Source organism: Prosopis cineraria, unplaced genomic scaffold, assembly GCF_029017545.1.
Source record: "Prosopis cineraria cultivar Desert tree isolate PC_DT_omini unplaced genomic scaffold, ASM2901754v1 PC15, whole genome shotgun sequence".
Taxonomy (NCBI): domain Eukaryota; kingdom Viridiplantae; phylum Streptophyta; class Magnoliopsida; order Fabales; family Fabaceae; genus Prosopis; species Prosopis cineraria.
In genome coordinates, this window is record NW_026555346.1 from 4,544,733 (window position 1) to 4,571,078 (window position 26,346).

At 35.9% G+C, this 26,346-nt stretch overlaps 2 protein-coding genes across 6 annotated transcripts in view; one reads left to right on the forward strand and one right to left on the reverse strand.

Moving 5' to 3' along the window:
* Positions 1-2,973: 2,973 nt before the first annotated feature.
* Positions 2,974-26,346, forward strand: part of LOC129294217 (GATA transcription factor 19-like) — a 36,718-nt gene continuing 13,345 nt past the window's right edge. For 3 of the 5 annotated variants that reach the window (XM_054932413.1, XM_054932412.1, XM_054932411.1), the window contains exons 1-10: positions 2,974-3,582; positions 4,604-4,690; positions 4,777-4,910; positions 6,891-6,998; positions 7,144-7,255; positions 8,249-8,308; positions 9,825-9,886; positions 9,979-10,050; positions 11,802-11,879; positions 12,092-12,160. In XM_054932413.1, the coding sequence (XP_054788388.1) occupies positions 3,325-3,582; positions 4,604-4,690; positions 4,777-4,910; positions 6,891-6,998; positions 7,144-7,255; positions 8,249-8,308; positions 9,825-9,886; positions 9,979-10,050; positions 11,802-11,879; positions 12,092-12,160 (1,040 nt within the window). In that variant the 5' untranslated portion in view covers positions 2,974-3,324. Of the gene's footprint in view, positions 3,583-4,603; positions 4,691-4,776; positions 4,911-6,890; positions 6,999-7,143; positions 7,256-8,248; positions 8,309-9,824; positions 9,891-9,978; positions 10,051-11,801; positions 11,880-12,091; positions 12,946-26,346 lie in introns of those variants that run through there. The other 2 variants (XM_054932410.1, XM_054932414.1) reach the window with 2 other exon arrangements.
* The window catches only part of LOC129294216 (protein SABRE-like), a 36,231-nt gene continuing 23,463 nt past the window's right edge, over positions 13,579-26,346 (reverse strand). Inside the window, 10 exon segments of the mRNA XM_054932409.1 lie at positions 13,579-13,972; positions 14,550-14,898; positions 15,122-15,289; positions 15,390-15,722; positions 15,912-16,094; positions 16,457-16,558; positions 17,809-17,881; positions 17,988-18,127; positions 24,257-24,481; positions 25,070-25,319. Of these exon segments, the coding sequence (XP_054788384.1) occupies positions 13,869-13,972; positions 14,550-14,898; positions 15,122-15,289; positions 15,390-15,722; positions 15,912-16,094; positions 16,457-16,558; positions 17,809-17,881; positions 17,988-18,127; positions 24,257-24,481; positions 25,070-25,319 (1,927 nt within the window). The 3' untranslated portion in view covers positions 13,579-13,868.

A 26,346-nucleotide genomic window follows, 5' to 3' on the forward strand; every position in this document is an offset into this window, starting at 1 on the left:
TCTGAGATCCAGAAAGAATTGCAAGGCTAAACACAAATAAGGAAAAAAAAAGGATTTATCATCCTACATGGCATATTTTTTGGAGGGGTGACAAGAAAATAATAGGACATCCAAATCTCATTTGCATAGTCAGATTGAAAAGCTAGGAAAAGTTAAATTGGCTGAATGTGGATTGATTTGCATTTTCAAAGCACTTTTAAAATCTACTTTTATTCCATAATTTTTTTTCAAACAACTTTTAATTTTTGAAAAGTGCGAAAAGTACTTTTCAAAAGTTAAAAGCTAATTATCCAAACACACCTATATTAATAAACTTTTAGATATTGGGAAAAAAAGGGGGTTAAGGTTCAATTTTAGTTTTGTATTTATTTTTTAGGAATGCTAAGTACCTTATATTGATGAATGAGATAATTTTTCCTTTGCCTTATTTTCTAGAGGAGCAAAATTTCTCCTATATTGGTTAGTTGATTATTTTCCCATTTGACACTTTGATGTAAGGTATGTAAAATCAGACTGGTCATTGAATCGGTCATGGTACTAGATCACGGGTTAGTAGTTCAACTAGAGTTGAATCAGGGATTAAATCGGTCATGATTAAAGTAATACAATTTAAACAAAAAGACATTGATTACAAAAACATTCAGCCAAATTCAACTATTAAAAATTCTAACAATAATAAAATACAACATTTTAAATATCTATCATTATAATTACAACCCTTTAATCATTAAAAAGTCTAAAATTAATATTTACCAATACTAAAGTCATTATTAACTTCATTCAAATCTCTAAACTTAAAGTAACAATCAGCTAAAGTAAGATAAAAATGCAAAGGGGAGAGGGAAGAGAAGACGAGACACAAGCTATAGAGACGGACCTAATGCAAAGGGAATGCGAGCATGAGCTAGGATGTAAAAAACTTCAGTAGTAAAGGTGAGAAGAGAAAAATGTTGATGGTGAATGATGAGACTCATGAAGACGAACACTTGGATGCGTTGATTACAGCATCACTTGAGCACTATCTATCGAGCTAGGCTGTATGTTATCGATGGCAAGAAGAACTATAACATCTAATCAGGTTTATAGAAAGCAGAGGTTTCTAGTGAGCAAAGGAGAAGAGACAAAGACGAGACCGATTGGCCAATTAGGTTAGGGCGAGAGATGAATGTCTATACTGATGCACTCTACTCTGCCTTTGATTTCATTTTTCATTTCTTTATTCAATTTTATAATTTGAAAACTTAAAAAAAATCCCCTAAACTGACGTTATTTTGGGGGTTTTGTGGGGGAAAATAATAACTTGGCCAGCCAAGTTAACCTATCGAGTTATACTAGGTTAACCTTAAGTTAACCGGGTCATATTAGGTCAACCACTGATTGAGTTAGGTGGAAACCCAGACCAATAAAGAGATAAGGTTACTAGTTTATGGGTTGATCCGGCTGGTCTGGTTTAGATTTCCATACCATATTATAGCATCCCTCAATCATTTGACTTTTCTTGAAAACATGGTCCTATAGGTGCACTTATGCTTTGGCTCCCCATAATGCTTCAAATGGCTCTTTAAATTCAAAAGCACCAAGAAATTCTTTTTGTGGTACTGATTGCAGGAATAAACATCCAAATAATGGCTCTTTTTGAAGTTATTCTTCATGCAAATTATCGATTTTCGAGGCTGGATTTTCTCGTGCAACTTGCCTCGATTGCAACCTTTGAATGGGCAAAAGAATAGCATCGTTTTACCACTAGCAACATTTGATTTATTATAGGGTTTTGAATTGGTTTACACATGCATGCATATGCATTTACAAATTCGTGTCTTGCTTGAATCCCTTCCTGCAATTTTAGATAAATGAGCATGCAAATTCGGCAATTCGACAGCATTGAGTTGCACGATCTCCTAATCAGACACCATGTCCATTTGGTCCTCACTAACTAAAGCTTTGGTGATCTCAATAGCACAAGAGAATTGTACAAAATTGAAACTTAGAATGATTCTAGATTCTGTTTCAAAAAACCAAAAACCTTGACCGTTTTCTAGTTTGTGATCTTCTTCTTCTTCCCTCCTTGGCTTTCATGGCTTCTTCTTCCAATGTGAGGCTTTAGCTTGGTTTAAGCTTTCTCTTCGTTCTTCACACTTCTACGCTCACACTAATTATGTAATTGCTATAAGTTCTTCATGGAGTGGTAAGATAGGGAGAGCTCTAACTATTAGTGCAACAAGCACTTTGGTTGTTTATGTGTTAGTGTTTTGTATCAGGTAGGGTTTAAAGAAAAGATGCAGGGAAGAAAGATATGTAAGCTTTTGTGGTGATAGATTTAGATAGAAAGTCAAATAGTTGAGGACACTTATGGTTAGCCATGAGAGTTAAAAAATTAAATGGTTGAGGGACACTTTCAACTAGTAAAAAAAAAAAAAAAGTTCCCATGTCAGTGGATCAAAAACTCAAAGATTATAAATTGGATGCCAAGTCACAAGGCAATGGCACCACGCCACAATACATCAACATAAAATAAGAAAATAAATGGCTTATTAATAAAACTTTAAAAAATAATTCAAAATGAAAATGAATTCATTTATTATTATAAGATGTCTAATGTTTTTAAAAATAAATATAAAGATAAAATTTAATTTTAATAAAAAATACTTGAGATAACAAGCAAAGATAAGTGACACCCAAGGAAGAAAAGCAATGATGGGCATTAAGTGGTACAGTAAATATATATTGTATTCATTCACGTGCTCATTTTACAAGCACGTGTGAATTCTAGCCTCCAAGGAGTTGGAAATCATCTCCATCGTGGACTAATAGCACACCCACGCACTTCATCATCAGCCGTTGGATCATATCACTGTGAGGGTGGCTCATCGTTGACCTCCGCTGATCCAAGTCCAATTCGAGTTCTACTCCAAAATTCTAAATGCGATGCCGAACACGACCCCAGTACTCTACACCTAGTCACAGGAGATAATTCTTTTATTAAAGTACACTTGCGCAGAAATGGAAGTTCCCGACAAGCTGACGCCGTCGGATGTTGTAAGGGGACTAGCGAACAAACTACTCGTTTCAAGTATCTTCAAGAAAACACGCGGCATACGTTGCAGATCTTAGAATCCGGGATAGATGTTTCGTTATCATCTCCCCTCTTGTTTTCGAAACTTCTTAGGATTGTGAAATTGAATTTCACACTCGGGTCAAGGGTTTTTTACTTTTTCAGCAGTTGTAATTGGGTCGGAAACAATGTTTGACCGATGAAACTGGTGATGAACTTGGGGCTTTGGTTCAGGTTCAGTTCGTGACCTGAGGGGTTTCGGAGGGAAATTGATGGCAGCCGTGAATCCACAACCTTTGCAGGCGCTTCCATTCGAGGAAAACGTGCGGGATCCAGTTCCTATAGAGGACGGCGACGACGACTATGAGGATGGGGGTGCTAGTGGCGATGCTATGGATGAGTTGGAAGAGGGAAATGTTAATTCAGTGACCGTGCCAAGCCATGGAGTTGTTACGACGTCCCGAACTAGTGAGCTCACTCTTTCTTTCGAGGGCGAGGTTTATGTGTTTCCTGCTGTGACACCGGAGAAGGTATTTAATTATATTTCCCTTTTCATTTGTAATTTATTTTGGCCTACACTAACCTCATAATTAAGTATATTAAGCTATTTATTAATTACTAATTTCTGTCTTTTAACTTACTCTTTTATATAGCTGCATTTGGACCTCGATTAGTCAATTTCGTTGAATTTCGTTGACTTGTGGGATTGTCGACTATGGGAAAACTAAGTTGAATGCAGTGCTTGAGTCTTCTTAATGCACTGAAGGACGAGCAGACAAAAGATGTGAATTTTATCTGCATGTTTTACGATGTTCTGATTTATACGTTACCACACGCAACGCATTATCCAACAAAAGAGTTACGTCGCATGATACATGATCTCTTCTCTCACGATGAACGGTTTATGTGCTTACTCATCTGTTATTACATGACAAGCAGTTCACAAGTTTGTTGTATATTTGTTAAGATATTGAAATTTGTTCCATGCATTTTGTACTTTACATTTTTGTCCCTGACCTTGCGGCCCCCCCTTTATTGAAATATCTTATAACAAACCAAGTCAGTTTGACAGCATGATTAATTTATCAGCAAACTAAGAAGATATTATTTTTTCTGTGTAAAACACATAATTTCCTAAAATAAATGACAATGTCAGTTTTCTTTCCAATGTTTACAAGGTTCCTTAGATATCACAACTAGAGTTTGTATCAGCAAACCAAGCTGATAATTATGCTGTGTATGATACCTGAAACTTCCTATAAGATAAAGGGCCTTACGCCACCCATTTTACGAGGATTTTGGATAGTATTCTTGAATATGCGTAGTTTTTATATTATGAAAAACAAGAATAAATCATTGTAAAATTTAATGAGACGACCAGTTTCAGCCGAGGAACATGGTCAAAATAAAAACAATTATTAATGTCTGCTTGAAAGAATTGGGGATATACTGACTAAGCAATTTTTGTACACTTGTAATATGTTAGGATCTAGAAAACACTCAAATCACCAGCATGGATTATATGTTCAAATTTAAAATTTTACATTGTAGGTGCAAGCTGTTTTGCTTCTTTTGGGAGGACGTGATGTGCCTGCATGTGCTCCTTCTGTTGAAGTACCATTTGACGAAAGCAACAAGGTAATGAAGGTACAATTTTATAAGAGTTGTTGTTTAGCTTGTATCACAATCTTATATTTGTGCATGTTGTCTGCTTCTATTTCTAGGGCATAGGTGATGCTCCAAAGCAGTTGAACATTTCGAGAAGAATAGCCTCCTTGGTTAGGTTCCGGGAAAAACGCAAGGAAAGATGTTTTGACAAGAAGATTAGGTACACTGTGAGAAAAGAGGTGGCACAAAGGTGAGATTAAATTTTAACACTGCACCATTTTGCCCCCAAAATTTGACCATTGGTTTTCATGTTGTAGAATTTTTCTACTAGAAATTGTATTACTTGCAATGGTTTTATCATTTATATTTATATTTATATTTTTCTCTAAATGTGGTGAATCTTTGCATATCATTGGAGTTTGATCACAATGTCATCCTTTGTGCAATTGACCCACTAATGAAGCAGGCTAGCATTTGGTCACCCATAAATGATGTAATTAATTTTAAGGGTGTGTTTGGTTCAAATGAGGGAAGGGGAGGGGAGAGGAGTGGATTTAATATCCCTTGTTTGGTTTGATTGGAGGGGAGGTGGGGGAGCTAATAATAGGTTGACGATTTCAGCTTATTAAAGTTGTTTTATTTTTTATTTATTATTTAAAAATAATTATATTATAATTTCACCTTATATCATAAATTTTTTTTGAAGAATCAATATAATAATTTTGTGATGGAGATTTAGTAGTATGGATATCAAGTCTCACATTGAATAGTATGTGATGCTTAATGGGGTATTTTAGTTAGTTCTCACCCTCAACTTGGCTTTTGAGAGGCTGGAGCTCTCCTCACCACTCACAATTTCAAAAGACTCCCTTCCTCCCTTAGCATGAAAGTACATATTTAAAGAGTCAAAAAGTAGTCATTACCCCTACTGATACTACTCATATCCTAGGCTGCACCTAACCTGACTTTTCTGTTATCTTTTGAATCTTACAGTTTTAAACCTTGGGATAAACCTCTTGCCCACTTGTCTCTGTCTCCTCTAAATCACCTCCCTTGCTAGATTATCTACCGTAGGCCTTAGGAAATGACAGGCAAACATTTTGAGAATCACCACCCCTATCATATTGTAAGCTATCTATGTATATTTAATAAAAATATATTGAAATTTAGTTGAAAAAATGTTGAGCCAATATATTGATATTATAATTTATCTGATGAAGGTCTTGTACGTCAAGTATTATTTCCTCTTATATGTTTTCAATTTTATTCTTTAGCAACTTTAGAGCAAGATAACTCCACGTATTTTCTTTATTCTTTTATTTTTTGGGGAAGTTGTTTTTTCTTTTGATTCCAATAAAAAATATTGAAATTTTATATGTAAATGAATTATTTATTCAATTTTATTAGGTAATAAAAATTATTTTAATATAAGAGAGAAGGAAAAAGATAATTTTTTAATATCATATATAGTTTAGAATTTTCAAAATAACATGGGGGCAATTTAGTCCAGTGTAATTTTTTTCTCTTCCCTCCCCTCCGAAAAAACCCCAATTTGGAGGGGAGGGATATCCAATTTTTAAACCAAACATGAGCTCCCCTCCCCTCCATTTTTTATCAACCAAATAAGGGGAGGGGAGCAATTTCCCTCCCCTCCAAAACACCCCAACCGAACCTTTTTTAAGGTGGCTTTCTGGATAATTGAAGTTTGGAGAAAATTGCTGTTTGGTGCCTGTCTGATGAGTCTTTGAATTTTAATTGCACCCCATCAGTTGAGTCCTTGAATATTTCAATTCTCCTCATAAATTGAGTCCTTGAATGTCTCATTACACCTCATCAATTGCTTCCTTGAATGTTTAAATAAATGGTCTTGCATATGGGTTCTAAGTGACTTAGATGTTATTTTGAACTTTGCACAATGAAATTTGACAGAGTTATTAGTGGGCAGAGTCCTTACCAATCAGCCTGTTTCTTTTCATCAATGAATCTCAGCCCTTGCAGGTGTGGTTTTTTTTTTTTGGGGGGGGGGATTGTGTGTCTGTCAGTAGTTGAGTGCCATTTTGTGGTCTAATGCTATGATTGGCTTCTTCTAGTGTTCGGTATAATCTCAAATTGTGCTTGGAGGTTGATGTGTGCTTCTTTATATAGTAGGTGTGATTTTAGTACTAATGGTTTTTAGATTTTGGTTTTGTTCCTTCCTTATCTTTTGTTCTTTTCCGGTTTCCCTTTCCAGGATGCATCGCAAGAACGGACAATTTGCATCCTTGAAAGAAAGTCCTGGTTTATCTAATTTGGTTTCTACAGAAAGCTTTCTTCAGGATGGCACTCATTCTGGAACTCTGTGAGTTTCAAGCTAAGCTGTCCAACAAAATGTTAAATGTTTTATATCTAGAGGTTCTTCTGAGTATTTCTTACCTTTAAATGATTTTTTTTTTTTTTTTTGCAAAAGTTATCTGTGCTCCTTACTTGTTTCTCATTTCTTGCAGACGTAGATGTCAACATTGTGGTGTTAGTGAAAATAATACTCCTGCAATGCGTCGTGGTCCAGCTGGACCAAGGACACTATGTAATGCATGTGGCCTTATGTGGGCAAATAAGGTTGGTCATTGTGCTGATCATTTGAAATTATAGTGAAACTACTCATGACCTTTTACTTAACATTTAAGTTTCTGAGGTGAATTACTCTTTGACATGATATCAAAACCATACTGATCAAATGGTCAGGGGTTTGATCTTTGCCTTCGTTCTTCTTAATGAAAAATTCTTTCAGCATGAGTTATGAAGGCTTGTGCTTTGCCCGTGGTTCAAGTTCCATAGATTTTCACATGAAGGGGCATGTTACAGATTATGGTAAAACTATTCAAGTTTTCATGTATGATTTCAAGGTTTTGACTTGAATCAGTAATTGACAATGATAAATGTGTTTTTCAATGGAATGCTTTGTGTGAACTTATCTTACTGAATGGAAACTGTGTTCTTATAGAGAAAATAAAAGAAAACTGGAATCCCACTCCAAGAGAATGCATAATTTTCATAATATCTAAAAACAAATACTCATTAATTAATGCAAAACAGAAAAGAAAATACAAACAACTTGCTTAGAATAGACAGAGAATGATGTGATTTTCAACAGGTAAAATATGAAGAGGTATTGGTTCTTCCCTTCTTTCTGAGTGTACCCGTCTGGTTCTGTTTTACATAATTGCTAATTGAGAAATGTAACAGTGTGGCACAAATTTTGAACTATTTTACTATTATTTGTATTAAACCATTAATTATAATTGTTGACCGCACTATTATGGTTATTATTAGAACTGAGGATCCAAAGATATAACCTTAGGACTTGGGAAGTGCGTTTCTGGTATGAAGTTTTGCATCTTAGGATACCCTGCTTTTGTTCATTACTTATTTGTATCAGCGGAGAATAAGATGTTTTATTCTGACTAAACTAAATGGTATTGTTGAAGTGCAATCTTCTTTCTCACCTTGAAAATCCAGTTGACTGTTGCTGTTCGTTGAATGTTGATCTCTCCAATTGTTTTGCACTTAAAAATGGCTTCATTTTTCCTGGAATCTGCTTGATTCTGACAGGGAACACTCAGAGATCTCAACAAGGGAGGAAGAAATATTTCTGTTGAGCAAAGTGAAGTGGTATGTAGGATGAGTTGCTTAAATATTTTCCTTCATTCCCCGTGAGTTAGCCGATTGTGTATGCTTTGGTGGATGATATCTGCATTCCTAATTGGTTTCATGTGACTTGCGCTAATTTATAGATAAAGTTAAAGATCAATTGGACAGGTGTCATTGTGAACTTCACAAAATAAAGAACTGATTTGTAGTTAGATGGAAAATATATAACTTCAGATTATTTAAGAGGAGATTATTTTTTTTTCTTACATATAATTTTTAGAGATTTTTGGTTGGCTATATTTTGGTCAGATTTGTTTGAACCAGATATGTAGAACCATATAAGTAGCTACAGACAGATGTTGTTGTTTGTTGACATGAAGCTAAAATTTTTTTTATCATCGCAAAGATTAAACAGTAAGTAGACAAGTACTATTACATTCATCAGATTTTGGAGCCGTGTACGTAGTCTCAATTTAGGGGAGGAGTACCCTGACCCTATGGGTTCTGATAGCAATGAAATGCTGTTCTGCCGTTTTTAGTTGCCAGGCATTCATATTTACAATCTCTTGCATTCTATAGGGAATCCTGATGAAATTTGTTATACTGTGAAAGGTAAAACGTGGTATTTAGTGCTATGCTTCTATTTGATTGTCATTTGTCATTGAATGCCATAACTTTCTAAGCCTAATAAATGATGCTTTTAATTCTGGGCTTTTTATGTGGATGGAGGTATTTTATTACCTAAAAGCTTGTACTCTTACGTGATTTAGGTTTTATATTTGGTAGTTTGTTTTCTATGTTCATGCTTTAGGTTGCTGTTGCATTGTGTGTTGGGTGTTAATGGCTTGACGCAGATTCTAGGGGTTATTGGAGAAGCTTTTAAACAAATATTAAAACTAATTAAATCTGGAATATTTCTAGGTCTGGATTCCAGACTCTACCTAGAGTTCAAATTTGCCCTAAAGCCTACTATTTTCTTTTCTTCTCTTTTTTTACAACTACAACAGCATTGTGCTCTAAATCATTTCTTCTTTTTAGATGTTAGGAATTTGTTAGCAGAATAACGTACTTTATTTTCTTTCCTTTCTTGCTTCTGAAGCGTAACTTTCATGTCTCTTTGGAGGTCTGATTTAACCCCCTATTTTCTCTGGGTTTTTGCACACAGGAGTTTTTATTCAGATCAATAAAATTGTTTCATGAAAAGTTTTGGTGTTCTCTGTCTTTTATTTAATGGAGGAGGGTGGGTTGGTAATTTAGTTAGTTATGAATTAAGGACAGAATATCCTATCATGGGAAGAGAGAGAGTAAGTGGAGGTTGGCAGAGTAACAAACTCTGCCACTGCACAGTGGGCCATAGAGCCTATATGTGAGTTCGCTGAAGGCTGATTTTGTGTATGAGAATACTTTGGGAAATTGAGTAGAAAGAAAGACCTTTGCACCAAGTATCCATTGCTATGTTTTCTTAGTAGTGTTGTTATCCATGTATGTCCTATGAGCGCCTCATTGGATTTTATATTATGCTGTGCGGAATTTGCAGGAGACTCCTCTTGAGGTCAAACCTATTATCCTAGAAGGAGGAGAATTGCCTGACATTCATAAGCAAGTAGAACGCTTCTACCCTTATTTTTAAGTTCATTCTTAAAAGGTTACTAAATGTTCTATCACTATAAAAACTTTTTCGTTGTATGTAGGGCATTTCTGAAGATCCTTCCAAGGCCATTGCTGAAGGGTCTAATAATCATGCTGTCAACCCCAGTGACGAGGTAGTTTTTTTTTTTTTAATGGAAAACAGTGTTGCAACCTATGCTTTCTCAGTTTTTTCATTCTATTCTTCATCCTCCTTTTGGAGAAACAGAACCCTAATGCTCGCTCCCCAGATTGGAGAGTTCAGGGTACTTGTAAACCTTGCATCAAAATCCCACATATTCAATCGAGAACTATGCACTGGATCCTAAAATAGTGAAACAAAGCCCCACCCTTCACAACTGATGCCCTTAGCGGCTATACTATAGATAGACGGCTCACTTGGTCATCCCGCTAGTTGCAGCCCTCCTTAGCAGCACTTTTCCATACGGCTGCTCCACTTTTGGCACGTCACTCATTGACCTTGCTGGTTGCTAGGGTATATAAAAAAGTTTTACATCTAGGAGTTAGAAGATAAATTAAGAATATATAATGGTAAAGTGAATCTAACCAAACAACTTGAACCTTTTTTGTATAATGAACAAATCTCATGCATAATTGTTAAAGTAGAAGTATTAACAAGAAAAAGAGAGGATAAGAAAAGAAGAAAATAAAAAAGTGAAGGAAAAATGGAGAAATGGAAAGAAAATTTCTCAAAAGAGAAGTGAAAAAAAAAAATGTTGGCCCTGAGACCAAAATATTTGAAAAATTGAACAAAAAAGTTTAAAAAAAAACCAAAAAAAAAAAAAAGAAAGTAAGAGGAATGTTAGACTATATAGAAGAATTTCCATACCTTGATGGTCTTCTCGCCATTTTGGCTAGAGACTTGGCTGCTAATAGTTGGGGCATTGGCTAGTTGTTAGCCTTGGTTTCGTCTTGTGTATTTAAAAAAAAAAAAAAGAATTCCCATATCTAGTGGTTATAAGTTAAATATAGGATATATAACTATGAGGTGGGTCTGATCAAATAGTTTAAGCTATTCTAGTGTAACAGACAATCCTCAAGATAAAATTAAAGTATTAACCTTTTGATAAAATAGAAGTATTTTTGAGGTTTTCCGTTCCTTTTATTTGCATCATTTGAAATGTTAGTCCCTATATTTTGAAAAATACTCAAAGGACCATGAGATGGTCCAAATAGAGTTAATTTTGTTGAGATGACTTAATACTCTTGAACCCTTGATGACCAAGGAAAAAAAAAATGCTGGTTTGGCAAAAAAAAAAAAAAATTATAAAATTGTTCGATAAAATTTGGTCTAATTAAAAAATAGGAAAAGGAATCTCACTTCCTTAAAACGATGATGTGCAAATGAGAGGGAAAAGGGCACCAGAGAATCACTTGGGCGTTGGACCTCAGCGAAATTAACACTATTTAAGCTAACTCAGGTTCCCTCAAGTATTTTTTTTTTTTAAATAAAAGGACTAACATTTCAGACAAAGCAAACAAAAGGGATGGGAAACCATGGGAATGATCTACAATGACTAGAAACAAAACCTGATTAAAGTATAAAATCTGCTATTTTCCCTAAAATAGAAGTATTAACATTGGCTGCCAGCCTCAAGGGTAACCCTTTTCATTTGTAGCATGTGAAGAAAGTGTTTGAAGAAACGAGATTCAGCTCTAATATCATCGATGGGGTCCTTTAAGAGAGCCATATCCCATAAGGTAGCGCATGAAGTTGGAAAACCTAAAATTCCTTATAAACACTGCGTTAGAATCCCATACTTGAGTCCCTACATCGGAACTGATCCTTACAGTGTAGAGTTTAGACAACTTATTGCCTGAGTTGACAATATGGTGGTTGTAATAAATGTCATCGTGTGTTCTTCAGGAATTGCACTCTGGTGAACACTTGTCAACCACAATGCCATCAGGCTTTTTGTCTTCTTCAGCGAATGATGTTGAGCAGGTACTCATCGTCTGAGTAGTTTATTTTATCTGACAAGTTAATGTTACGGGCACAGCTCTGCAGAATTGTACACTGAGCATTACTTGAGTTAGAGTGCCACTTGAATGTTGAACGGAGCGACCAATGTCGTTGTGAAGATTTGTGTGGGTAACATTATTGCATTACAGTTCCACTTTGGTCGTTACCTTACATGAGATTAATATGTTGTATAGGAACCTCTGGCTGAGCTTTCTAATCCTTCCGACACAGATATTGATATTCCTGGAAGCTTCGATTAGAAGGTACCAAAGTGCTTTATAATGTCAAGGAATTTTAAATACTAAGTATAGTAGCTTTACTAATGAGATCTGGTGGAAGTGATACGTGCTGAATGAGACATCTGAAAGGCGTTAAATCAAGTCATGATTGAATATAGTGCTCACAAATGTTGAAGTTCTCCGATTATGCACCTTTAGTGATTATCATGAAAAATACGACACATCATATAGGGTCTGGGAATTGTTTAATCCAACATGATTTTAATGATAAAAATTATCGTAAGAATCATTGCACGGCAACTCCAATTTCACGGATGAATCTTCAGCGGTGTGTAATTCTGAAGAACGAACGTCGCTTGCTGCAGCTAATTTGGATATTGAATTTAGGAGTATCATAATTAACTGTTCTGACACGTCTTGAGTATTTACCCTGCTGGCATCGGTTGAGAATCGAGAAGCTTTGGATCCGTTTTGGGTGTCCAGTCATCTGTACATACACATAAAAGCAAAAAGAGTTGTTTGTGGTGTCTTGTGTTCGTTGTTCTTTATCGCATGTAAGATGCATGTTACATCATGGGGCCAAAAAATCGTTGTAATTGATGATCATTAGCACCACTATTTTTTAGGATAAGTCATAGTCTAGCCCACCTGTCTGGTTCAAAATTCATTTGCTTTCTTGTTATTGTCATTCAACACTCTGGTTTGCTCTCTTGTAGCATGTGTTATTTTGCAATTAAATTTGAATAAAAATACTGTAAATATTAAAATCGTGACTGCTTTTGTTGTTTAATGCGAGTATATGTTGAGCATTTGACTGTTGTGATTAGCATTGACCTTTATCTTGACTTTGAAATATAAACTTTATTTTTAAACAACTGAACACTTTCAAATCTTTCGAGACACGAGAGATGAAAGAATAAATATTTTGATATGATCTTGATTCAATAATTAATAATTTTCATCGGGATTTCACGTTTTCAATAACTGGAGGACGTTTGGTTCATGTTTTATCTGGGTGCACGTGAGCGACAATTCAACGCAATTTTAGTCCCACTTCCGAGTGACTGATTACATAATTGTTGCTTCCTAATCATTAGGAAACATTCAACTTCTCAAATTTGTACTAGCGAGAAATCAACGACTATTGCGTGCTTTTCAAACATGGGTGCTCGGCCTTCCGGTATGGAAACGAAGGCTAATAGGCGTGTGTAGTTTAGGAGTCCCAAAATCTCATCTCCATACAATGGACCTGCCGTGTTCTGTATTCCATAGTCCACACTGATACAGTACCCTTGAACGGTCCTCGAAGCATGTTTGTCAGCCCAAAATGCTCATTTACCAGAAGCTACAAATAAGCTAGCAAACCCAGTAGTACCAGACATCAAATACTGTATTTAAAAAAAAAAAAAAAAAGCGGCAGCAGCAGAGTTCATCAGTCAATATTTGGTAGAAAGGATATAACCACGAGGTTCTATCACTGATGACTAAGGTTGACATCATAACAGAATATACCTTTGACAGAGATGACTTCATTTCTAACGTCCTAGATCTCTAGGTACCCTTCTGAAGATGTGGTTGAATCTTTCTAGTCTTTCACCCAAGGTACTTGACAGTTAAGAACGATTAGCTACTATATTCTTCCATTCTAGAGTCATGAAATGTGCAGGTGAAACGTGCTTTATGCTCTACTCGAGAAGAAAATTCCTTTAGATATATAACAAGAAAAATGTTTCTAACTTCTAACGCCTTCATTTAGGGATCCGCTTGAAGAATCGCTATCTAGTTGAGCCGTCTCTCCTGGTGATGATGGAAGCAATTCTGCTTGGGCGGATAAACCTGCAATAGAATGGAAGTGCAGCCAAAATTTACTATAATATTCAACAAGAGATTGTCCTAGACATGGAAAAAAGAAAGGTCAAAAAGTAAAAAAAGACAGACGCGTTGTGACTTGAGAATCACCAAAAATAGCACAGCAAAGATTAGTTGATTTTTCAAGCCTTGACAACATACAACCAGTTGGAGAAATTTAATGGCATGCACCTCAGCTGGGTAAATCCTTGGGGGCAGAAATGATGGACAGACAATCATACACCCATACGAACAATGGGAGTTTGCTTAAAGTTAAACACAAGAAGTCAAGAAGTCTATTAATCCCAATTGTTTACTCATGGTGGCTAAAACAAACCAATTAAGCACCTGAAGAGTTTGAAGCATGTTCAAACAAAGTAAGGGGATAAAAAAAAAAAATCTTCAAATGACGATCTTTATTGGAAGGTTCAAGTACCTCGGCTTACTAAAATATGGCCTCCAAATTATTGTCATTATCACAAGGTTGGAATTGCAGTCCAATTTTGTCATCTGATCACAACAAAAAACTAGGCTAATAAGTTGAATGAAAGTGAAACTTGCAAACCTTTTTTAGACTGGAACTTCTTAGTGTGCCGTCGAATAAGCTTTTTAGCTTTTGTAATTGTGAGCTGCCTAGCATAAGGGGAGAACTCTACATCACTTTCACTCCAATCACCACGAACATCTTCTTCACCCCTCATAGTTCGGAGAACAAATGCCTTTGCCTTGCGACGTTGAGTATTAAATAGTCCTTTGACGGATGTTACAAATCCATCACCTGCTCCATCACTTGGACGCTTAAATGGGTACTGATCAGATTTTCCAGCCTGGTCTTCATTGTCACTTGAGTAGTCAACTTCAGGACAGGTGGCTCCAGTAGGCTGAGTCTGGGATTTATCTTTGAATTTCTTACCCTACATAATCCAAATGACAGCCTCGCTCAGATTCAGTTTGTAAGTTTAAACAATGCTTTTTTTTTTTTTTTTGGGTGACATGAACATAATGCTTCATTTTAAGGTTCTGATGAATTTGCAGTGGCAGGCACATATAGCAGTTAATGCTACAAAGAAAACCAGTAAAGGAATGTAACCATCAACAATACAATGAAAAGAAAAAGGACATAAGTGATTTATCGACCTGCATTCCAGTCACAGACTTCAGAACTCCCCAGATGATGTGCTTCTTAACTCGGGAAAAGAGTTTTGGCCAAGTCCCAGTAAATTCTACGCGGTGAAATTGATCCATCAGTAATTTCAGATCACTCACAACAAATGGCGACCCGTCATAAGTAACCAGTAATTCAACCTACAACAAAAATACACAACACTTAGATGAAACCTGCTAGAATTATTGTGACATGTGATCGTAGATACAAGTTTCACTATTAGGTCAAATAACTACCAACCTGGCTAATTTTGATGTTGTGAAACTCCATCACCTTTCGTGGCTTAGATCTCTTCTCTTCTTGTGACTTAACCACTTTTCTCTCTTTCTCTTCACATGATCGACCAGTTTTGACAACTTTGGAATCTTTTAATACATTCTTTGAGGCTTCATCTTGTTGCACAATAGAGTCAAATGAGCTATTATTCGAAGAAGAGACACTCTCTAAGACAAGTTCATTGGCTACAGATTCTGCAACAGTTTCTTCCCATGTTCTGTCAAAAGAAGATGTTCTTCGCAACTTGGGGGTTGAACCAGCACCAGGGTTTTCCACGACATTTTGCAATTTGGATGCCTGCAAGCAGGTTACCAAAAAAAAAAAAAACAAAAAGCTTATGAGATCATGCATCTAAAACTACTAATAATATGTGGAGAGGAAAAAGGACAAAAAGGAAAAAAGAAATATTTTCTCCGAACTTTCCAATCAACGTATGCCATTCTTGATTCTGGTCATCCAGAAATAAAAAAGTCATTGGAGACTCACTTGGGTTGCATCAGCAGGAATGATAGGCTGACTTGTGGCAGGAAATAGCATTGCAGAAATGCCAGATTTGGATGAGACCTCAGACTCTCTTGTTGAGTGATTGCTAGGAGCAGAAACTTCTTGGATTGCCAAACCTTTCTTCAGACGTCTTGCAGCAGCAGTGGTTGAAACCTTCCAGACCTCCTGCATTATTTTATGGATAAAATAATAGATTTTCTTAAGAAAATAAGCGTAATCATGAAAAAGAACAACATACCAAAAGGCCAATAATAATAATAACAACAACAACAATAATAATAGGTGAAGACAGGCTGTCCAATCTCTTTGAATGTAAAAGCCATGAATAGAAGACTGAAGAGAAGCGCTGGATACAATTATGTTTCAAAATACAATGCAAAGGCAGATAAATGCCCCTGAAGATGAGACGCTTCTTTCAACTAACAGTAATTTTAGCATCCATAAAATAATCATAATTTTAACTAAAATTATCTGTAAATTAAGTTTTGGTTCTGAAGGTCATAAAAAATTTAAATTTATCAACTAACCTGCCTGCGTTGTGAATCTTGTTCTTCTTCTGGGAAGAAATAACCCCACATCATTTGGTATATCGCCTCTGTCAAATGGATTTTAAGGGGATAGATCTCTACCTATAATGCAAACGAAATTCATGTCAGGAAATAAAAGGCGCCAGAGTCAATATTCCAAGCAGACAATATATATATATATATATATATATTTTGGTCAGCAAGCAGACAATATATTAATAGCAGGAAGTTTTAATCTCTGATTCTTAATTCTTTTTTAACGTACTTTCAACAGGTTCGCAGTTCTTTATAAAATGTAATAGATGAAGCCGGTTAGTATCATAACTACGTCAACTTATTCATGTTAGCAGCTCAATTAAGATCACATAATTTACAGTGATGGCTGAATGGAAGTCCAAATACCATCAAAGTAGATGGCGGAATTTTGCAGAAAAATGGAGAATATAAAATAAACAATACAAGATATAAAGAAATAGGAAAGTCATAGAAGCTCTGTTGAAAAATCACAACATATTCACAAAGCAAATACAACGGCATGAACTTCTTTTCTGTCGTTCTTTGCATTGCCCTCCACCCAAATATACCCAAAAACTTCTTGCCTTCATAAGATTTCTCGTGATACTCCCAAAAAAGGTGAACATAAACTCTTTATTCTACAAAAAGCAGCACGGTTAAGTAATAAAATGTTCTATCTCTTTATATTTATTCGTCTACTGCAATTGACAGTTCATTATGCATGCAAGCTTGACACCATGCTAGTCGCACATGTGTTGCTTTGATCATGGAGGATATTAACGTTTGAGATTCCCAGCAATTTCATGTATTGTGACAGACCTTTGATGATAACATAACAGCTACCTAGACCAACTTGACTTGAACAGACATCAGTATCAAAACTACTCGAGGCTACCAATAAAAGCTGAATTATAATCAATCTCTTAAATGCTAATGCCATACAACCCTTTCTTACACTGATGACCCAGTTGGCGTGGGTTCTTGAACTTACAAATCCTCTAAGATGTGCCAAAGAATTTTCCACAGCAGCTTGACAAGGTTCTATTATCTTTGGACAGGATATACTTGAAAAGAGACTACTAAAATAAGCCGTAAATAAAAGCTTTTTTTTTTTAAAAAAAAAAACTAAAGTGAATAATGGATGACTCACAGTGAAATGTCCAAATCACATGTGGCCTAATCTCCTCATCTGAAGATCCATCAAAAACCAAACTGCCATGCTTTATTAATTTTTCATACATCTCATTCTCAGTTTTGTATGCATAGGATTTCAAGTGATCAGCAGATTAGGACATCTACTTGCCAAATGCTATCACTGACCTAAGGGTAACAATTACCTGGAAAAGTTCAAAGGGAGAATTTCCATCCTTTGGAGCACCCTGCCTTGCATCTAGTCTGAGCATGACTTTTCTGTAAAAGTCCAAAAAAGAAAAACATGCAATATCAGAACACCGAGAAATGAGATCCTAAAAACATAGAAGGATTTGATAAATTCTAGAAGGTAAAGCTTACATACTTTCCCCATTCAGGTGGAGGATTCCATGCTGATAAAAGCATATCACACTTGGCATTAGGCAGACAGTTTCTTATGACCAAACATTTTACCATAAACTGAGAAACACCCACATCCTTGTAATCTCGATCAAAGTCATAGATCTAAGATAGGAAAATGAAACTGAATTATAATGGCCTTACAAGTTAAGACCCCAAAGAAACAAACCAAGAAATTCACAAGATGAATTGCCAGCAACACTAATCAAAGAACAGCGGATGTTAACATCATGGCACTAAGAATTTGAACAATCGTGAGGCACCGACAAAAAGATATCTGCAAGATCCCCTTTCCAAATTGAAACAGGTTCCTACAGTTATTGAAGTACCTGTATTTATTTATGCAGAGTCAAGCCATAATGTTTTCCCCCTTTCAATAATGTTATTAAAAAGTTGTGTCTTGACTATTAGGGGCCTTCATTGCAAAGCTGCTAGAAGGTTAGGGCATCATAACACTTGGCCTTGGATAAATAATGTCACAGTAGATTTAAAGGACCACTTCAAGGACACTGAGTTTGAAGAACTTGTAACATCTTGGTCATAAAGGCTTTGATTTCATGTCAAGGGCCAGGCCAAGTCACCATTACCATAAAAGTTCACGCTTTCAAATGAAAACCACAATGATTGATATCTCTAACAGTTATTAAAAACCTAACAAGGATAGAGAACAGAAAATGTTCTACTCAGAGATATTTTGATCAGAATAAGAAATATTATATTCACTGTGCAAAATATATACACATTTACATGGGCTGACTGTACAAGGCAATAATCAAAATAAATCAAATCACTTATTTACTCTCATAATATTATCTAATCATATCCCCATAAATCAGAATGAATTGTTCTAATTAATTATATTTCAAAGTTGGATCATAAATGTTAATCATGTCCAACTTGCTTATATGATTCTCAAACACAGGCTTATGTAACCCTTGTGCCAACACATCAGCTTCTTGGAGACTTGCTAGTAAGAAGGTCAAACAAAAGATCCCATCTTCCACCTTTTCTCTAATAAAATGCTTGTCAATTTCTACATGTTTCGACCTTTCATGCTGTACTGGATTTAAGGCCATGCTTATAGCTGCCTTGTTGTTATAGTATAATTTCAATGGTAGATCTAATTTGACATGTATTTCTTCAAGTACCCTTTTCAACCTTATTTCTTCCATTATGCCTTGAGCTAACACCCTTAACTCAAATTCAATAGTATTCTTGGATACAACTCTTTACTTTTGACTTTTCCATGTAACCAGATTTCCCTACACAAATGAACAACAACCATAAGTAGATCTTCTATCCGGGTGATGTCCACCCCAATTTGCATTAGTATATACTTTTATGGTTCTCTGTTCATGTTTTTGAAATGACAAGCCCTTTCCAGGGGTGCCCTTTAGGTGTCTCAGAACCCTGTATGTTGCTTCCATGTGCTTTACCTTTGGCTCGAACATATACTGGCTAGCTACACTTACTACAAAGGCTATGTTAGGTCGTGTATGAGAGAGGTAGATAAGTTTTCCCACGAGTCTTTGATATCTTTCTTTACCAGCTGATTTTTCTTTTTCGTTATCTTCCTCTTCTTCAATTTTCTTGGTCTCTTCATTAGAGTTTTCTTCCTCCTTCGTGGACTTTGGCCTCTTCTTTAGAACAACAATAGGTGTTTCAACAAGTTTATACCCTAAGATGCCTATCTCTTTTAAGAGATCAAGTATTTATTTTTGCTGAGATACATAAATTCCCTACTTTGACCTTGCAACTTCCATTCTTAAGAAGTACTTAAACTTTCCTAGGCGCTTGACCTTGAACTCTTGACTCAATGCATTCTTAATTTTTATGATCTCCTCATTGTAATCACCAGAAATAATTATGTCATCAACATATACAATGACAATGCACCTCTTACCCCTCCAATCTAATATAGTGTGATCTAATAGTCCTTATTTGTAGCCTTAAGACTTCAAGAATTGTGATAATCTATCAAACCATGCTTTTGGTGATTGCTTTAATCCATACAGGGATTTCTTCAACTTGCACACTTGATTACCCTTACCTTGATAAAAAATAAGAGTTAGAGTCATATACACTTCCTCTTTCAAGTCTCTAATTAAGAAGGCATTGCCATTCGAGATTTGCTACCATAGATAGTAACACTCTGATGGTGTTTAGCTTGACTATTGGTGCAAACATTTCCTGGTAGTCAATGCCATATGTCTATGTGAACCCCCCAGCTACCAATTGAGTCTTCAACTTTTCGAGGTTCCCATCGGCTTTGTATTTTGGGGTGAACACCTACTTGTAACTCATAAGCTTCTTGTTCCTTGGTTTACTAACAATTTCCTAAGTCCTATTTTCCTCTAATGCTTTCATTTCTTCAAAGACAGCTTCTCTCCATCTCGGCGATTTCAAAGCCTCATGAATATTATTTGGAATACTAACATCATCTAGGTTTGCAATGAAAACTTGATACCTGGGGGATATAACTTCATAGGACATACATTTTTGAATTAGATGCTGTGTACAAAATCAAGGTTTCTTCCTGAGGGCAATAGGAAAATTCAGATCACTATCCAATTCCTTCCTGGCATCATTATTGACGTTCACAGCCTTTGATGTTCTCATTTCCTTCTACAGGATCTCTTACTGGTTCTAAGTTAAGGATTGCCTCGGGTGTAGGAGGTTTAGCACCTTGCCTTTTCTTTCGTTTATAGGTTATGATCTCTTTTTTTGTGGCACTTGTGTCCTTGTTATCCTCTGTACCTGCATCTTCTTTTGCTTTTGGAATAAAGGAGACAGACATTGGCTCAAGAGAATTGACATCAACAGATGGAATAGGGGAATGCTCAAAGAATGACTGAAATTCATGCCAAGTCCCCCCTAAATTGAGGGAGGAGGATAAAAAGAGTCATGTTCAGAAAAAAGAGACATCATGACTAACAAATATGTCGGGAAGAGGGGTCAAAACATTTATAACCTTTTTGAGAAGAAGAATAACCAATAAACACACACTTGACGACCCTAGGTTCAAGCTTGGAATTGGAGTTAAGATGTACAAATGCTAAACACCCAACTATTTTCAATGGGAGATTAGTTTCAAGATGGTGCAGGGAATGTATTTCACATAGGCGATCAAGAGGTGTGGTACAGGATACTTGGCATTCCATTGATGAGGTAAGCAACAGTAAGAATGGCATCACCCCAAAAGAATTTTGGCATGTGAGTTTATAAGGGCACGAGCAACCTTTAATAGGTGTTTATTTTTGTGTTTGGCAATCCCATTTTGTTGAGGGGTATTTGCACAAGAGGTTTTATGAACGATGCCCTTCGTTTTAAAAAAATAACTCATAATCTCATTCAAGTATTTGGTACCATTATCAGTTAGGAGGATTTGGATGGAGGTGTGAAATTGGTTAAGAACCATGGTGTAAAATTCCATAAATATGGATGTCACATCAAATTTCTCTGTTATTAAATAGACCCAACACACACGGGCATGGTCATATATAAATGTAACAAACCATTTAGCCTGAGTCTGGTTTGAAACACATGAAGGACTCCACACATCACTATGAATGATAGAAAAAAGTTTAGACAGTTTGTATTCAGAGCGTGGAAACGAAGAATGGTGGTGTTTAGTCAATTCACAAGTATCACAATGAAAAGTAGAAATTTTATTGGATGAAAAATAAGGAAACAAACGACTCAAGTACTGAACATTGAGATGACCTATTCTTTTATGCCGTAACAAAAAATCATTATTCTCAAAGGTGAACACAAGATTAGAGCCTACTCACAGTTGATTCATTAAGGTAGTCTAGCGCATCACACTCCTCAACACTGTCAATCATCTTCCCCGATAAAAGATCCTAAAAAGTATAGTGAGTAGAGAAAAATTAGCAATACAACGAGCTTGTTTAATCAACTTGCTAATGGATAACAAATTACAAGCTAAGTGTGGAACATAAAGAACTGAATCCAGTTGTAAAAATTTAGAAATAGTAATGCTTCCCTTTCTAGCAATAGAGGAAGATGTTTCATTAGCAGTATCAATTTTCTCACATCTACTGGATGGAAAATATGATGTGAATAATGTGAAGTTTGCAGTCATGTGATTTGAGGCCCTAGAGTCAACAATCCATCGGGATTTATGGAAGGAGGCATTCAATACATAATAACTATTACCTTGCTTAGCCATAGAAGCAGTGTGTGGGTTTTGAGATGATTGCTCAGGTCGTTGTAGAGTATTTCATATCTCCAGGAGGTTAGTTAACTGGTCTTTATCCATTTAAGGAACAGCAATAGATTTGTTTGGAGCATTTTCAAAGGCAGCTTGATACCCACGTGCTTTCCCTTTACGTGGTTTCTAGTCAGCGGGCTTCCCATGAAAATCCCAACACTTGTCTTTTGTGTGTCCAGTCTTTTTACAATGATCATATGAAAATTTCCCTTTTGTCTCTTTTGTACCTTAATCAAAGTTCCTGCTTACTAAAGCAGAAGGTTCAGAAGAGGAAGATATTGGAACAGGGTCAGTAAGCATCACCTTTCAGCATGGTATTGAAAACCGGACCGGACCGGTCGGGTCAACCCGGAAACCGGTGAACCGGTCCCCTGTCCGGTCTGGGTTTGCACTTAACTCGGTGAGGGAGTGAACCGGTGTAACCCGGTCAACCCGGGTTCAACCCGGTATAACCCGGATAACCCGGTGGGTTGACTGGGTTAACCGGGTTAATATTTTTTCAGGCTTTTACCTCAAAACGACGTCGTTTTTGATTTTTTTTTTTCATTTTTAATTTTTCAGAGCTCTGAGTTCGGAAAAAAATAACAAAAAAAGTAAAATTAAAGTCAAAAAATAAAAAATTAGAGATAGAGCATGCTAAGTCCAAAAATATAGTATTTTATTATTATTAGACTTTTGAGTGGTTGGATTTGGTTGAATGTTTTTATAATTAATGTCTTTTTATTTAAATTGTATTATTTTAATCATGACCGGTTTGCCACCGGTTCAACCCCCGGTTCAACCCTGATTGAACCACTAACCCGTGACCCAGTGCCATGACCGGTTTAATGACCAGTCCGGTTTTACGTACCTTGCCTTTCAGCAAGAAGCCTTTCTAGGGACTTCTCTAAATGCATCTTGTGTTGAGGGTAATGGCAAGCGAGCTAAGACTCTGCTTCAAACATCATCTAATAAGTGATGAAGACCAGCCAAGAATTGAAACACCCGCTCATCCTCAACTCGTTTTTTGTACCTAGCTGCATCATGGGCAAAAGACCATTCCTCTTTTGTGTTGAGGTCGATCTCCTACCATATTGCAACTAGTTCTAACCAGCTTCTAATTCTGTAAGATCATGTTCACCTTGTTTGATCTTCTAGCTTCTAGTATTCAATCATATGTTTGGGCACCATCTACTATCCTAATATGATTCTCGAACAACTTCCCATATGTCTTTGGCAGTAGGTAGAAACATGAAAGAGCATCAACCCTTTAGAGTCATAGTTGTGACCAACCACGAAGCAACTAGCGAGTTCTTAGTCTCCCATTTTGACAAAGATGCTGCGTTTGACTCGTTTGCTACCTTAGAAGTGCCGGTGATAAAGCCCAGTTTGCCACAACCACCAACAGCAAGTCTTATAGCTTGAGCTCACCTAAAGTAATTATGTCTGTTGAATTTATCGGACACAAGAAGAATAGAGGACCCTTCGACAGAACTCAACCCGTAGGGAGTTCCGCTAAGGGTGTGTGATAGGGAGTTCTTGGCGCCCGAGCTTATGGAAAAAGGTCATGAGCTGGTCAACTGTGACTCCTTTGCTGGCCGCACGCTGTCGTCGATGTTTTCTAGGTCAGAGCCATTGACCAACTCTAATACCATGAAGGTATTTTGATCAGAATAAGAAATATTATATTCACTGTGTGAATATATACATGTTTACATGGGCTGACTATACCAAGGCAATAATCAAAATAAATCAATCACTTATTTACTCTCACAATCTTATCTAATCATAATCAGAAATGAACATTTCTAATTAATTATATTTCACGCTACTCATCAGCAGCAATTTTCCAATTGTATCTTAACTCTCAAAAGCAAAACTTGCTTCTAAGAGGAGCTAAATCCATCAAATATATATTAAGAGTTAATATGGTGAAGATAAAATGTTTAAACAGTATGTCATGCTGAGTAAGAAGCAAATTTAAAGTATATTTTCCAGTTTGTTAAATATCAAATTCTTACCATGTCATTAATCTCAAATTCTGCAATAGATTTACCATCGAGCAGCATGCTCCAACCAACTTTGTCAATTTTCAATGATATGTGCATAGCATATGAAGGACTTTTGTTCTTTTCCTTCTCCAAAAGCTGTAACTGGGCAGCTTTCTGCAAAGCCATCCTTAGTGATGCAGATGCGACCTTCAAAGATTTTATTGCACTTACAAGTTCTCTCTTCAATCGTTGCACCTGCCAGAGTTGGACTACTGTTGATTACTCATGCAACCTTGTATTAAAGGAACATGAATAAAAATAACAAAAAAGAAACATGAATAAAACATAAAAGTAGACTTTACATCTCAACACATGTTAGAGAACAATGGAAAATCAGAGTGAATAAGAAAATGCAATAAGAGTCACAATATCCTTCCCCACACCTACAAAATAGCTGAATAACCAAACCAAGACCATAACAAAGGCGACCATCAAAGAAACCATAAATTGTCATGGGATGCCCCGATTGAGCAGCATTAATAAAGATACAAAGACAGGATACAATTAAATGCAGCCTTCACTGTCATGTTAAAAAGAAAATCAATCTTAGGTTGTACAAAATGTTAATTGCATTGATACAAAATTATTTAAAGAGAACTGAGTACAATTTTTTTTAAACAATTAGTCAAATCTCTGAGGCATCAAGAAAAATTTAGCCAAATTTGATGGGACGCTAGTATAAATTTACTCTTTCTTATTTATGGATATAGAGAAAAGGCAGCTAAAATTGGACTCAACCTGTTTAATCACATCCATTAAAGTATTGTTTAAAAGATATCGTACCAGCATTTGTCTTCCACATGCAATCATCCACAGCTCACCTTCCTTTTCTGGACATGAATCTCCAGATGCATCACATGAAAAAGACAACTTTCTAATATCACCAAGAATCAACTTCTCCTCCCTCTCTTTTTGTTCAACGTTGATCTTTGCAAGTTCTACCTCTTCAATACCATCAGGGACCACCTCATCTGCTTCCTCCTCAACATCTTCATCATCTTTACCAGAAAATGACAAGCTACTTTTTCGAGGCCTGTGTTGTGTACAATAATCAATTAATTTGACAATAATATCATATAGCACACCAAAAAATAAATAAATAAATTTGACTCCCCCATCACGTTTAAGTAGTATACCATTTGAAAACATTACCTAATAATATTTGAAGACATCACCAATCCAAATTATAACCAAATTCAAGGGAAGAAACATATCTAACATGTAAATAGTTTTGCACAGTTTACAGAGTAAAGAAGACATCGCAGCACTCAAATAACAGCTAATCATAGTGTCTCAGTCACTGAGGGTTGAGAACATGCAAAGTTTTATGTGATCATTAAAATAAATAAAACCCAACAAGAAGTACAGTTCTGGTCTATCCACATAAGCTGGACTGTACTAGTTGCTTGATAAGAATTATGATGCTCACATGACGCAATAAAATTTGTCAGTTGCAATTTATGACGTCTACATATGACTGAACTGCTAAAATATAAATATGGAAACATTTATTGGCTGTATATCTGCATCATTCTCTCATCCATTATTTCTTTACCATGAACAATTCCAATCATTCTTGGGACTTACATTTTTCCAAAAAAGTTGAATTGACAGAAACTGAAGGTAACCTTCCAAATTTCACTGAATTGTTCCCTTTTCTTCTAGTCAAGATATCAGGGCATTGAATCTTGATTTTTCTGATATTTTTTCTAGCAAATTTTAATTTCAATATAAGCCAATCTGGAATTCTAAAGCTCCTTCAAAGGTCAAATGTCAAATGACAATTACAATTGAAAAGGACAGCAGAAATTACATGTTGCTGCAATGGTTCAGAATATTTGATCCATTTATTTATCCCCTATGCAGTAGCGAGAATTTGATGGGTTTGGTAATAAGGAGGAAAACAAAATTCTGATGGTGCATGATCTATGGAATTGTGGTTTGCCTTGTTGGAAAAGAATGCATGCATCATTCAGCATATCCTCTACTTTAATTCTTTTATTGAATAGAATTGTGTATATGACTTCCCTTCTGTACTAAGCATATTTAAAAAATAAAAA